The sequence below is a fragment of the Xenopus tropicalis genome, chromosome 3 (genome assembly GCF_000004195.4).
Source record: "Xenopus tropicalis strain Nigerian chromosome 3, UCB_Xtro_10.0, whole genome shotgun sequence".
Classification (NCBI taxonomy): Eukaryota; Metazoa; Chordata; class Amphibia; order Anura; family Pipidae; genus Xenopus; species Xenopus tropicalis.
In genome coordinates, this window is record NC_030679.2 from 81525295 (window position 1) to 81540619 (window position 15325).

Genomic DNA, 15325 nt, shown 5'->3' on the forward strand with positions numbered 1-15325 from the left:
AAATTTTAATGAATCTGAGTGGGAGCCAATTCTATGCATAATCAGTGCTGTACAAAGTGCATGTTTTAGTATTATTATTAATGTTTCTTTGTAGAGTGTTTACTATGGGGCAGATTCATCAAAGTAAGAGTTTGAACCCCAAAATGGGTAAAATTCTGATGATCGAAAATGCCACGCAATTCTAATTTTGGAAAACTGATAATGAAGACATCCCTATTTCATAAGGATATATAAATATAATAGATCTGCTATTAATAAGAAAGGAAGCAGATCTTTAAGAAGTTCCAATCACTGTGCTACCCCAAGCATTACACAATGCAAGAGCTCCCAAGCAGTTAATTGAATTTACTGTAAACAGTTCCATGTCATGATGTTATAAATCACTCTCCTTTTTATGGAAAGATCACTGAGATACAGAGTATCCAGGGAACTTGATTTTAGAACTGTGAAATTGCCCTTAACTTCAGACTACTTGTGATGTGGCTTAAACCAACTGTGAAGTTGATTAAGAATACTTTTCCCCTTGGTTATTAGTTTTATAGAAATGCCATTTTTGGGTATCCTGATATCACCTTATAATTATGATATTTAATCTTGTAAGCTTTACTTATTGTATAAAGCATCATGCAGAGCATTATTCTGACAGAGTGAGGGTGGTATTTTTGAGCAAACATGTTGAGTTTAAAGAATTCCGAACATGCTGTGCAGAATAGTCACCTTAACAGTGAGGTGACTGGGTTGTTTGTCACAATTCATAAGGCATGTGACCATCAACAAAAACCTCCTGCCTTACTGTGAAAAAACTTGGATACGAATGGGCATTCATGTAGTTGCTTGCCTGAAAGTGTTAAGCAGAGACACTAATGTGGTAGCCGTGCACCCACTTTAATAAAGGGTTGTGACTGAGTGTCTTTACGATAAAGTGTACAAACTGTTAATGAAATTGGACCTAAAAAAGTCTATTACAGTTATTTATAACATTGCCACATGATGCATAGTGAGGACACCGAAGTGTGCTTGCTTATTTATTGCTCTCCTATGTTTTAGGACCTGAAACCCTGTGCTCTAGCCCTGACCTTGGCATTGATGTTGATGTTCACTTCCACATCTACTACATCTTAAATGAACTCACTCAATACAGCTTATAATATATGCCAAAAATACATATATATATTACATAAGCATATATAAGTCCTCTAATTGAGAGGAAACCTTGATGGTCTACTTTTGACCCACAGGGACCATTTCTCTACCCCCTTAGCCACAGTTATTGATCCCTCCCTGGGAATGACCCCTCTGGTTTTCAGAGACTCTGTGAACTACCCGCTACTACATAGGTCCAACTGAATGAGCATATGTAAAAAAGTTTTTGTCCCTTTAAGATTGCATTTTCGTCGCCTTACTTTGCCCTGTTCCAGTTGGTTAACGCACCCTAGGGCAAAGGGTGATAGATTGTGTGGCATTGGCTCTCATAGCAGCTTCTAGACTAAATTATCAATAAGTAAAATATATAAAAAATATACATTTACATTTTTTGCATTGCAACAGAAATGTACAGAATGTTGCCTTTTTTGCCTTGTGCCCAGTTTAAGATGAAACAAAGTGTTGTTTTTTAATGTATTGACAGTATCTTTATTAGATTGCTCCACACTGAAGTTTTTATTTTAAAAAACTGTTCTCAAAGAGGTGACAGACCCCTTTAAAAGCCATGATCAAAGATCTTTATATATCCCAGTCATGGTCTTGCATGTGCACTCTTTCCCTTCAGACACATAAATATTACACATTGTTTTCTGGCAGAGTTATGGACACCTCTGGAAATCTGCCTTCTGCTTCTGGTCTATATGTTAAACAGATGCAACTTTGATTTTGTGAACCTCCCGGTCTGTTTAGATTCAAATTCCTAATATGTGGATTTGCACATTTATTATTGGCATGAGCCCAGTTTGTTCCCATATCCACAAAAACTTTAAGGTTACTTATTATATATGATCCAAAACCTTACATTGCACTAGAGAGCTTTCAACTTGTCAGTTATCTCTAACTATGGAAATTTTTGTTGTCTATTCCAGTAATAGGAGTCGAGCTGGTCATCACCGATCGACTATTTAGTCAAAAGTTGCTTATAAGTACAATTTTTTTCAATATCCCCTTTAGTGGAGTCATGATAAGTAATTATAAGGGACTTTGAAAGCTGTGTTCAGTGTTTGTTTCTGATGGTCAATATAACAGTTACCCACTATTATGATTCATATCTATCTATCTATATATCTATCTATTTGTGTGTATGTATTTAAACTTTCTGGGCATTAGATCGCATTTTGTATGTTACGGAACAAGCCATCCATGTGTGCTGCACATTTCATTGGGTCTTTGAATCACCAGAAAGTCATGAATTTGTTATGATTTTGGAATGCTAGTTTGTCATGCCTCCCAGCTGCAGATGGAACGGCGGGTCTTGGATTACTATATTTTATGTTATGTTTCTAACTGCTTTGCAGCTGCAACCTATTTAATTACAGTCAGGAAGCAAACCCCAAACAGTTAAACACTTGAGAAAATGTGCTTATTAAACAGACGATGAGATCCCTAATGACAGGAAGCAGGGCACTGATAGGAATGGATATACAATTTCTTTGTGTATAAAGATAAGGACCATTGAATAGTGTGTCTCATAGGGTAGGAGACGGCAGCCCTTGCAGGGCATGACTCATAGCTTTCTAAATCAAATTCTTGCAGCCTCCATGTTGGCTGTTAATAGAGGGTGTCGGAATAGCTCAATGTACTTCAGCAAGATACTGTTATAGAGTGATTCACCAACTGCTTCTTTGGGCTTTTGTCTTTCCTGTTTCTCCTGGAAATAAAACAGCAACAAACCCAACCAATAATTTTATCACAAAGTCTTTTCTTGTGTGCTCCTTCTTAAAATAAAGCAGTTTTGCAAGGCAGCAGGAATGAGTGGAATATAGGGTCTTCTGTAAATTCTCTTCCCATCTGCTCTTCATTTCAAAGACCAATTTCCCATTTTTAAGATATGTGATCTGGATAACAGACATCAAAGGCGTCATTCTGAATTTTTCAAGATCAGATTTATTTGAAGGCACCAAGTTCCTTGTGCGTATGGCAGCAATAATTTTAGATTCATGTCAATCCAAGTATACAGCAAGCTTATAAACCAAAGAGAACATCAGTTTGAAGAGAAATGGCACGCACTCCTTGGTCCACTAAAACTTGTCTTTATTGTAGAGATCTTAAAACGAAAAGGTCCTGACGCGTTTCATATACAAAAGATACGTAGTCATAGGCTCCCATATAAACCAAAGAGGCCTTCAAGTAAAATTGCAATAATTTAAAATGATATTGACACCAAAAAATTTCTTTTAAAAATATGAACCTACTTGCAAACCTACCTATAGGTCATGTTGACTGTTTTTTCCTAAAAGTCCTGTTTCTCTTCATAAATCCTCCTGAAGGTCCTGAACCCGACTGTCTGGCAGCACTACTGTAGCTTCTCAATCTGTCAAAAGGACTACATCATAAACTGGGAGGATTCAGCTTGCCCTCCTTCCCTCGCATAGCATCGCATGGCGTTGTGAACTAGATAGCAGGCAGGCTTGATCTTTACATTGCCTGCCTACTTCAAAGGGCTGCCCCCCCCTTTCTGCTCTTCCCACGAAGAATTTAAATAGCAGACCAGCTTAAGCTTTCCTGTGCCTGCCTGTTTCTACGGGCTCTCCCTTCCCCCTCCTCATTACACATAGACAACGGAGCTGAGCTTGTCACACACCAGCTGAAAGCAGAAGGGGCATTGCAGGTTTGTGATTGGGCATATTTATTCACTTGGGAGACATTTAAATTAAAACCTGGAAGAGGGGAACAAACATGGCTGCTCTGTGGGTCTGTAATTCGTGCTACCATAATTATGAAGCGAAAAAACTTTGCAGATTTAGTTTGTAAGGAATTTAAAGCTGGTACAAATTAAAAAAATGTAATTGGCTGTCACTATCACTTTAAAGCCAATGGAAAGGAAACTTTAATGTAGTTAACTGTTACTTTAACTTCAAATTGAGTTTAATACAGTAGCAAGAAATTCAGGTACAGCATTTATTTAATAATTTCTTTAAGATGTGATTTAGGTAGTGAGCATTATATAAGAGTGCATTGCATGTAGTTTTAAATTCGTATCTGCTTATACACAGATGTACATGTTAAGGCCTGCAGTTATAGAGGTAAATAGATATTGACATCTTCCATTGCTCCTTTTTAATAAGGACGGGAAGGAATATGGACCACATTCCTTTCTTGATGGTGCTAAGTCCCATCCTGGATATAGGGAGAATACTTGTCTCTCTGCTGCTTTCTCCAGATCTAGCTGGGGTTAGGGTGAGCTTTGTTTAGTTGCAGTTTAAAACATTACTGCATTGGAACAACTTCTACATTCTCTGACATATCAGTCATATCCAGTTAGCCAAAATTCTAAATGGAAACTTCAATACATGGGTTTTGCAGACCACTAGTGATTTTAATGAACAGTTAATCTCTGTATTTTAGTGATTAAAACTAATAACTGCAGCACAAAGAAATAGTATTATACAGGGTCGGACTGGGCCGCTGGGGCACCAGAAAAAAAACCCAGTGGGCCCTGGTGGGTGTCCCTCCTCTGAAAGTAAGTTTCACTTAGGCACACTCAGGAAAGGATACCAGGCGGGTGGCAGGGGCCCCTGTGGGGGGATATGGGGGTGCAGCGGGGGCCCCTGTGGGGGGTGTGGGTAATGCGGCGCTGCCATCCCAGTGGGCTCTGCACCCCCCAGTCCGACCCTGGTATTATAGATTGTGTGAAATTTTACTAGTTCAAGTGAGGAGTGCAGGTGTGCATGCTACAGACCTTTAACACTTTAAAAGTGTTACACATTTTGTGCTTAAATATGTAGATCAGTGCCTGTAAGGATGAAACAGGGAAGGCTTGTGCTTTACAAAAAAGTGACTTTTCTCGTATTAACTGGTGTGGGTTTCATACCACATTTAAATCTTTGAAAACATGGTTGTTGCCTAATTGGATCCAGAGACAATTGTTTGTCTGATGGGTGAACATTTCGATCTGCCTGTGTGTGGCCAGAAAGAAAACCATTGCTCTCATGAAAGTAGAGAAGCTGCTCAGGGTTGAAATGAAAAGGTGGACACCCAGTAGCATGCCCTTATTTATATGTGTGTATATTATGAAGTTGAATAGAAAAGAAATAATCCGAATCTGATTGGTGTTATTTATTTGCAGTAAAATAACAAAGATAATTTAGTGTATGTTGTGTAAATACTTAGGCTAGTGCCACACAGGAATGATTCTCTGCCTGCTTTTTTCCTGCAGTCCAAGAAACAGCACCATGTGGCAGTAGCCTTATATTTTATCAGTGTAGGTCATATTATAATTAAATTGAGCTGTATATGCAAAAACAAGACAAGTGAATTTTTTTGCATGTACCTTAAAATCAGATTTCAATAAAAATGAACTTTCATTGTAATAATACCAATAATAATAATAAAGATATTATTATTATTATTAGTCATGGCGACTAGTGTAGTAACCTATGACAGTTAAATCGCTACTGAGTTTTTGAATAGTTACTACTACTCGCCCCATGTGTCTTCACCCTTTGCAATACAGGTGTCAGCGACCTGCTATCTTGCTACCTTCCCATTGTTCTGCTGATTGGCTGCTGGTGGGAAAGGGAGGGGGTGATAGTACTCCAACTTACAGCGCAGCAGTAAAGTGAAGTTTATCAGAGCACAGTCACATGGCTTTGGCACCCCGGGCAAGTAAGGGAATGGCTAGCCCCATGTCAAAGTTTAAAATTTGAGAAAGGCTGTGGGAGCAGCTGAAACATCAGTTTCACATTTGAATAAACAGTCTTTGTTTGCATAAGACCTGTGAGTGCAGATCCTTTGAACCACTGGATTTCTGCTTGATACGTTCCTGCACCCAGACCATTTATTTATTTTACGAGAGTGCCTACTTTACATGTGACTTACAACAACAACCAATGCAAGAAGTAAAGAGTGACCTGCTCAAAAGAGCTTACTGTAACTGCTGCTGGAGGGCTACAAGTTGGGCAGTTCTGTTGTATGGCAGTATAGTTTATGTTTGGGAATGTATTATCTTGGAAACATGTAGTCTTGTTTGCCATTAACAAGTTAAAAAAGAAAATTAGCTTTCTTTTTAGCCAGAACACACAGTATGGATAAAGTATAGACGTAGCATCTATAAACAGAGCATAGGGTCAGCATCATAATGACTTTTAAGATCTTTGGGAATGTTTCTAAAAATGGTTCCTTTGCCATTTACTGGAGAGATTAATCTGGAGGTCAGTTGCAGACTTGCTCTTTCCCAGGCTTTGAAAAGCACATTTCTACCCAAGCTAAGAAATCATTCCAAAACTCTGTGTCATTGTAGATAAAAAGAAAATGATTTTGCCTTTTTTTCCTGTGTCACTAGGTTGATGAAAATTCAGTTACAATCATAGTGTTTATTAAAAATGATTCCCATCTCACCAGGAGATGCAGCTGTGCAATTTAGATACTTGTGACCTAAGACTTTGCCATCAGCAAATTGCAATTCCGCTTTTCCCAGCAGTACAAACATTGCAGAGTACCTGTTTGCAATTAGTGTCTGTGTGCATTAGAATTGTGCTAACTCTTCCCAGAGCATAGAAAAAAGCCTGCATTCCCCCAGGGTCTTCCTTACAGACATGGGCTTACTCTCAGCGTATAACAGTGAATAAGCTAGAAATGGGCTTCATTCTTCATACTAAAAAAAAGAATATTTTTTTTTCATCCAAGGCATGTTTTTGAGGTAGCCATTCTTTTCTTTATTCCAGTATAGATTATGGGAATCATTTGTTCTTTTAAGTATACACTAGAATGATGTTCCCATAGATATAGCAGCAACCAGGGTTGTATCTAATAAATATTATGTAAGGGATTCAGCAGCTTCATGATTTCCTTTCTTCTTCTTTTTCTTCTTCTTTTCTTCTCTTTCGTTAATTTTTTCTTTCTTTTGCTATTTTACAGCAATTATTTGCCATAAAGCCTGGAAATAATCTACTATATCCTCATTTCCATGTCATTGTCTTGTTAGCAGTTGAACCAATGAAAATCAAATGTTTGGGTTTTAGTCCCAACAGTTTGTGACTCACTGGTTGAAGGGGACATATGGCAAAAAGTTAAATATTATAAATAGGAGTATGAACAGGAATATGAGTGTTACATGATTTCCATAAGAAATGTACTGAATTTAAATTTGCTATGCTGTGTGAATTATTTTAATTTGTATTCATGCATACAACTAGTTTTGAGTGAAAGACTTTCCAGTGGGTCCCATTGCATAGGATATGCAGCTAAACACATTCCTGCAGTCCAAATTTCATATAATAACATGGGCGCAGGAACAGTATATGCAGCTGTATTGACAAGCATGATATTTTTGTAACTTTTCTATATCAAGAAAACTGACTTATTTTATATTGAGCACAAGCACCGTAGCATATTTAGCAGAACATGTTTTAACAGTCACAGTAAAACATTCTCTGTAAGTAAGCAAAAACAAAGGAATGTTGTTTAGCCTCCTGGGCTTTGAGGTAGTAAAGAAGTAACACAGCATAGATACTCCTAAGTATGTTCTATGTATAGACATGTCAACTGTTTTGTTATACCTCTCCTAGTCTCACACAATCTGCTCACACAGTCTTTTGAATCATGTAGTTTTCACCCAGGTTAAATTTAACTCCACCAGAAAGCTCAGTTTAGGTCATTTAGTTTGGGTATTCTGAAAATTATTAAGGTAAATTTACTACTTTTGGATTGTTAGCTCTTTTGGGCAGGACACTCTTTACCTCTTGTATTGGTTAGTGGTATTGGTAGTGATAAACGGGGAAAAATAATAACAATAATTAGTATATTTGTTCAGGTAAATCATGAAAGTAACAGCTATTGTCTGGATGTGTAACATATGGAACATCAAGAGCAAAGGCTGAAATAAAAGTAGAGGTGTAAGAAAGAACAGTATTACTCATGATATAAGGGAAGTGGCTGTTAGCAGTTCTGTGTGAAGAAATCATTGGCCACACGTGTTGAAAGAAAACTTTCATTTCTGCAGTAATTACATCCACTTTTATACAAGTAATCAGTCTTGTATGAGTGGCCCTGTGATCTATTATTCTTCATTTGCTAAGTAAACCACAACTCTTTTCTTCTGCTGAGCTCCTCCAGGGCTCCAAGTTGGTTTACTTACCTTGCACAGATGGTAAGAAACATGCTGGGCATCACTTGATCCTGTTTTCCAGTCCCTTAGTGAGACTCATCAAAGTTAGTTATATTGATGTTCATTTTGGATTTATTTCTTCTAGGTTAACAAATAACATAAGGATTAAGGCTTATTATATTGGTATGTAAGCCAAATCTCACTAAGAAACTGGCAACACCCATAGTTCAAAAAATTCTGTTAAAAGCATAACTGGGTCCAGCTGTGTGAACTAGGCAGGCTGGTTTTGACCTGTGAGAAGCTGGTTTTGACCTATGCAATTTTCTGAGGGTCTCAGATCATAGCAGGAGGTCATACTCAATTTTAAAAATATAAGTGAAGAGGTACATAAAAATAATACAATATAAGTCTTTTCCCCTATTACTGAGCCACTCTCTGGAGGAACACAAGTTCAGCAATTCCATGCGGGGCAAAGGCGTAATCGGGCAGCAGGGAGAGACAGAGAAGGAAAGGATTTATGGAGTACAGGTATCGGACCCCTTATCCGGAAACCCATTATCTAGAAATTTCCTAATTACGGAAAGACCATCTCCCATAGACTCCATTTTAATCAAATAATTCACATTTTTAAAAATGATTTCCTTTTTCTCTGTAATACTAAAACAGTAACTTTACTTGATCGATCCTAACTAAGATATAATGAATCTTTATTGGAGGCAAAACAATCCTATTGGGTTTATTTAATATTTAAATTATTTTTTTAGTAGACTTAGGGCAGGAGATCCGAATTAAGGAAAGATCCTTTATCCGGAAAACCCCAGGTCCCGAGCATTCTGGATAATGGGTCCCATACCTGTATTACAAATTTATCAGCAAGTAAATTGTCAGTATATTTGTAATATCGGCCTTGGCCCTAACTGGTGATTTACCAGCTAGGCCAGTCATATATACCGGCTAGGTGGCAACCCTATTTGGGCAGGACCCTCTTTACCTTTTAAATTGGTTGTATTTTTTCAAGTAGTCTGAATGTTAACTATATATACCCATTTATTGTACAGAGCTATGGAATATGTTGGTGCTATATAAATATGTGTAAATAATAATAAAAATACATAGCAGGATAAATACAGTGGCAATTTATTTTATAATACCCAAGAGCACATGGCAAGTTAAATGCAGTTCCAGTTTTCATGTATAATGCCCCCAGAACATGGCACGTTAAATACAGTGCTAGTTTTATATATATATAGTAAACACATGGCAGGATTAATGTTTATTACATACCAGAACACATAGCAGGATAAATAAAGTGCCAGCTGTATGTATAACATCTCTTTGCTTTATGTTGTAGGATACTCATTGGTGTTGGTTTAGGAATATTAAAATCCACCTGTTTTTTATTCAGCTTGAAAATATCCCTCCTAACATACTTCTGACACTAACTTTCATCTTCATTTAATAAAATAAACTGTGTGCATATGGTAGAATAACCTTCATCTTCCTCAGTTTGTTTACTGTGTAGTCTGTTAACCACAGGAGTCATACCACAAAATGTATGCGTATACAGCATTGTTTGTCTGGTTAAAAAACTCCACATAACCTTGGCCTGTAGTGATTGGTTCCTGCAAATGATCCAAAAACCTAGCACTTCTTCACTGCTCGTTGATCTACTGGTTACTAATATTGGGCCGTGCCAGCTTCCTGTTGGGCAAATGTTTTGGAATTCCTTATTTGTCGAAAGATTGCCCTTTGCATTCTGTCTACATAGATTTCCTTATTTTTTACTTGCTTTATAGTTTATGCTCAAATGTATATATTGTCCTAAATGAAAATACATTTTTGATGATATCACTAAGAAACAATTGTGGATATGAGGCTGCTGCAGCTGGGACATAAGAAACAGGCGCAAAGATTCAGGAGAATTCTAGGAAAGATGTGCTGTGACTACATGGCATTTTATAAGGCAATAATTTACAGTTTGGACCATAGTGAAATGGTCAAACTGTAATATTTTTTAAAAAATGTACTCATTGTTGTAAAATATGAGAATATTAGAAGTCACCTTAGAGTTCTGCATGAAATATATGGGTATAGAACTCCTCAGTGACATCTAATATGCTCATATTTGACAGTAGGTACATTATTTCCAATATATAATTTCATTTGCATCTTTAACTTCTGGTGTCATAAAGCATATCAGATTAGGTTTTGTAATCTAGTGGAACATGAGCCAAAGAGGTATATTTGTGCAGTTTGTGAAAACTAGGGGCAATCCTTTGTGTGACTGTAAAGCTGCATGTCATTATGCTGTTAAAATAATGATGCAACAATTCAATGCAAAAAAAGCATCTTGCAATATTTATGAACTGGAGATTGCAGTGTACCCCACTCCCAGCAGGTTCAAGCTGAGGTATCTGGGATCTGCGGTTCAGAAAGAGCAGATGAGCCGCATGTTAGTTAATCTCTTGCAGAGAGATTAGGTTCCACACACACGCAATAAAATTGCACTTGAGTTTTAACACCCTGGCATATATTTATTTTATACATTTATATTTTAGTAGCATAAGCTGTAAAGACTTTGGGGCATATATATCAATCCAAATATTTTCTATCTATCACATTTTATCTGCCTGTGATGTGCAAGCAGTTCCAAGAATGATGACAAATGGCTGCTGTGAATGCCATATATGGAGAAGAGGGGACCATGGCTGTGCAGAATGCCTGGGGGTTATAATTTTTTACTAGGGACCACAAAGCAGCTTTTACAGTGTATAACAGGGCCCTTCTGCCTATTACCTTAGGCCAGCTCTGCATGGTGTGCTGTTCTGTATTTCTGGCCTCTGCTTGATGCCACCTAAGGAAAAAACTGTAGATGGCAAGAGCAGTGTCAAGTATCTGTTTTCTGTGTAAGATGTCAAACATTGATTTTGGGGCTTAATAAAAAAACAATTTATCCTATTAAAATTGTATTAACAGCAGAAATTTGAGGTATTGTAGAGCCAACCACTTGTGAACCCTAGCCAGGAATGTAGAGAACAAAAATGACAGCAATTATAGATTCAGAGCTGTGCTTGCTTCATTTTAGATTGAATATTGACTTTCATAATAAGAAAAGTACATGGTCAATATTAGTTCTGCCTAAACGTTGTAGAGCATTTCACTTTCTGAAAGAAGCAAAGTTATTAATAGACTTTCCAGTTATAAATGAATCTGTTCTATCATTTGAGAAACTTGTTCTTGTATCTGCTGTTGATTGAAATGTAAATTAACAGGCACATAACACTCTTAAACCTTCAGCTCGTTTGTCTAATACTTATAATGGAAAGTGGTTTAAATCTATCTATATTTGGCACAAATACCTATCCCTGGATCTGCTTGAAGTATTAGCTTTGCAGTAACCACCCCTCTGATCTACAAAGTAGTCAATTTGTAAAAAGTAAAATATCTTCTAGCCTTGAGCTCCACCATCACCTTACATGACATGCCAATTGGTCTTGATATTTGAAGTTTCAAGCATTCTTTTCCTGAGCATGTGCAATTTTTTTCTGGCCATGGGGACATTTATTTGTGAAGTTAAAAAAACATGGGCAATTTCCAGGGACAAAATGTCTTAGAAGGGCCAGTCTATGAAAATTAGTGACAATTTTTAGCTTTTGAGCCTTTTTTGAATGGTAGTGCTGCAGGAGTGGGACTAGCTAAATCAATTTTTTTGGTTAGCGTTTCCACATTTAATTAGTTGGTTTTACTGTACATACACATGGATATTTTGGGAACTTTGTTCGCTGACCTGCTCTGTGGGTGTTTTGGGAGTTTGGTTTGAGCTATTTTATTTAAGTTTCAAACAGTTAAGTAGAAATGTGGACCGTCCCAGGAATGTTGGCAGTGAAACAACATTTCCTTTCCCTGGACTGAATCCCGGCACTATGAAGTGATGACTTTGGATGTAAGTGTATTTTTGAGTTCCATTGCAAGTGAGGAGTCACAGAATTGAAACACAGCTCTCCATGAGAAATAGCCATCAGATCACAGAGGGATGTCATGTCCATTGTCTAGGGAACAGTGGCTATGGAATAGATTGTTTTTGTTTTAAACACAAAGAAATCTGTTGGGACATATTTTCTTTTTTGAAAGAACAGAAAGAGGACCAACAAAAATTTGGCAGCAGTGTTTTCCTGTGTATAGTACGTGGCACTTTGAACTTAAGGAATCAAAGGAACCTGCATCAGTCACCTGCTTTGCATCGGCCCTAATCTTCATGTACTAAGGATGGCTACCGTTCTTCTAAGCTTTGAAGATTTAATGTATACTTGGGACAGCGTGGTATGGAACCTGACTTCACGGGCACTCCGTACATGTCGCTTTGGGAACCTAAGAATCCTGCAATTCGTGTTTAAGCCTTGGTGCATTTCAAGGGCAGTATACCAGGTGGGAACTGAGAAGAAATGTAATGGATGTAGTTTTGTGGCACATTCCTGTTTGATATTTAAATAACTCTGCTTCCCTGACAATGCAGCACAACTGGAGCCCTGACATAAAGTGGGAGATAAAATTGCATAAATGTCCAAACCCTAGCCTTCTGGCTTTTATTCTACAGGTTTGGGATCCATTATCCAAAAACCCATTTCCAGAAAGCTCCAAGGAAGGCCATCTCCCATAGAGTATATTTCAGACAAATAATTGACTTTTTTAAAATTATTTCCATTTTATCTGTAGTAATAATTAAACAGTTTGCATGAAACCATATTGGTGGCAAAACAATCCTATTGAGTTTATTTTTTTTTTTAATACTTTAAAGGAGACTTATGGTTAGGTGATCCAAATAACAAAAAGATCCCTTATCCAGAAAACCCCAGGTCCTAAGCATTCTGGTCCCCTACCTGTACAAGATCTCTAATATGCAACTCCTGGGGCTACAGATTGGACACCACTAATTATTCAATGTAACATATCTGCGTTACTTAGCCACAAGGGGCCCATTAATGTGAGGTACCCAGGGCAAAGGCACTGATGTATCCGATGTACCCTTAAACTGACTTCTCTTGGCATCAAAATTCATTGTGGCATCAAAATTTACGCTCCAGGCTCAATAAACAAAATAGGACCTTAGAACCAATTAAAGGATTAAAAATAAATATCTTATAATAAAGTGAAGTATTAATTTTAGATTGCATTCTAACATATTTATCTAAATTCATTATTCAGGCACATACTAAAAAATGTGTGTACCTTTTGGAAACAGCACTCTGTCATTCTGAATGAGCCATTTAATAAGATTTTGTCTAATAAGATTTTTGCTGTGGAAATTTGCATACTAACAACTCATCTGAAGCAACTGCATAGGAGAATACATACCATATAGTTTATCCTTTCTATGCAGTTGTTTTAGGTGATTTGGTGCTTAGTTCTTTTGTAGTGTTGTTTATTCTGTTATGAGATGCAGTCATTTATCTTTTTCTTTCTTATTTTTAACTCAATTTCTTTACATTACATTTCTTGGATGAGATGGGAATGTCCTATATTATCCAAAAGGGTCAAGTCGGATTTAAACCTTCCATCTGTCTTATTACTTCAATATATGTGCAATGCACCAAAACTAAACAGAGTAATTTGACACTCACATAGTAGAGTGAGACAGGATGGACAGAACATGCACCAATGTAAACATCCGTCAGAGAGGACATTTTTCTTTTTCCCTGGTTCTTGCCATAGGGCTCTTTGGAAGGGAATAACCTCCAGTTCACATGAACTTATGTGAGCCTTTACTAATCTTCCCACTAAAGTAAACAAGCTACTTACTCAGCTCTGCCTAAAACATAACTGTATTGGGTATGCTGGTCTATATATACCATTTGCAAATGTATATGTGTGTGATATTATTAGCTTTTCAGGTGGGCCTATCTGATGCTAGCCAGGCTATATGTTTTGAATCATAACAAAATTCTGTTTCGATTCTTTGTGACCCTGGACAAGTCACTTTATCTCCTGGTGTCCCAGCATACTTACATAAGCATACGTGCTTATAATGGCTGATTTGGGAGTGTAGCGCTATATAAATGGTTCCCTTCCCCATTTCCTTTTTTTAAATACTTGCTGAAAATATATGGATAGGCCGTTATCTTTTAAAATCTAAATCATAGATACACAGAAAGGGGTTGTGGGAGCACTCCAAGGCTAAATAGAGTATACAAATACAATGGAAGTGCAACTGATCTGGCAAAATTAACTACAAGCATACAAAAAGAGAGGGGGATTGATCAATACACATTCCCTGGTCCCCTGTTTCATAAGTAAACTATCTATGCTAGTGCATGTGTTTGCAAAAACAGGGGTTTTTAGTTACAAAATTATGATCATAAGATTGGTAAGCCACCATACCACGTCAAGGTAAACCCTGTATGGCGGTCTAAAAATCTAAATCAGCCAGAAGTGGCAGCGGATTCCATGAAGTTGTAGATTAAAGGTTATTGTACCTTAATATACATTAGGCTCAGTCTGTCATTTCTTTTTCACCCACAAAGACTGGGAGATTCTCTGACTTCCTTACTAGTCACCTTAATGATCTGTAGCATTTGTGCCAGGAGGAAATATTATGCTTACCTTTACAATAACCTTGCTGCATAGCATGTAGGGCTCAGTAAAATATACCAATTTATAATTTTGCAAACCCCTTTCATATTAATCCAGAGGAAGGCAAACTAACCAAGAAATGGGCCAACTGCCAATTTGAACTTGTAAAACACAAACAATTACTTCCTGACCCCAAGACTGGCAAATCTATTATTTTTTATTCAATGTTTTGTTTGTCTTTTCTTCACTGTTACAGCTTTAAAGTTTGTATAACATGTAAGTTACATACCTCAAAATTGGCTATATCCAAGCTGTGACGCCATAATTTCCTGGTAGCCACTGCACTTTCTGTTCAGTGCTTACATCTATAGTTCACATCTCTCTTAGTATATACAGGCCTGGATTTTTGAGCAGGCCATAAAGCCCTAGGCCTAAGGTAGCAAGTATCTGGGTGCAACAGTGGGAGATTTAAACAGTTGTTGCTGTGATCCATGCACCTAAGCTTTG

General features: G+C 37.3%; 1 protein-coding gene across 5 annotated transcripts in view; it reads left to right on the plus strand.

The window, feature by feature from the left end:
- The window catches only part of frmd4a (FERM domain containing 4A), a 235920-nt gene that overhangs the window by 71703 nt on the left and 148892 nt on the right, over nt 1–15325 (plus strand). For 2 of the 5 annotated variants that reach the window (XM_031899042.1, XM_031899041.1), the window contains exon 1: nt 12503–12676. The exons of the other annotated variants lie outside the window; for them this stretch is intronic. In XM_031899042.1, coding sequence (XP_031754902.1) covers nt 12518–12676 — 159 coding nt within the window. In that variant the 5' untranslated portion in view covers nt 12503–12517. Of the gene's footprint in view, nt 1–12502; nt 12677–15325 lie in introns of those variants that run through there. 5 annotated transcript variants of the gene reach the window in all.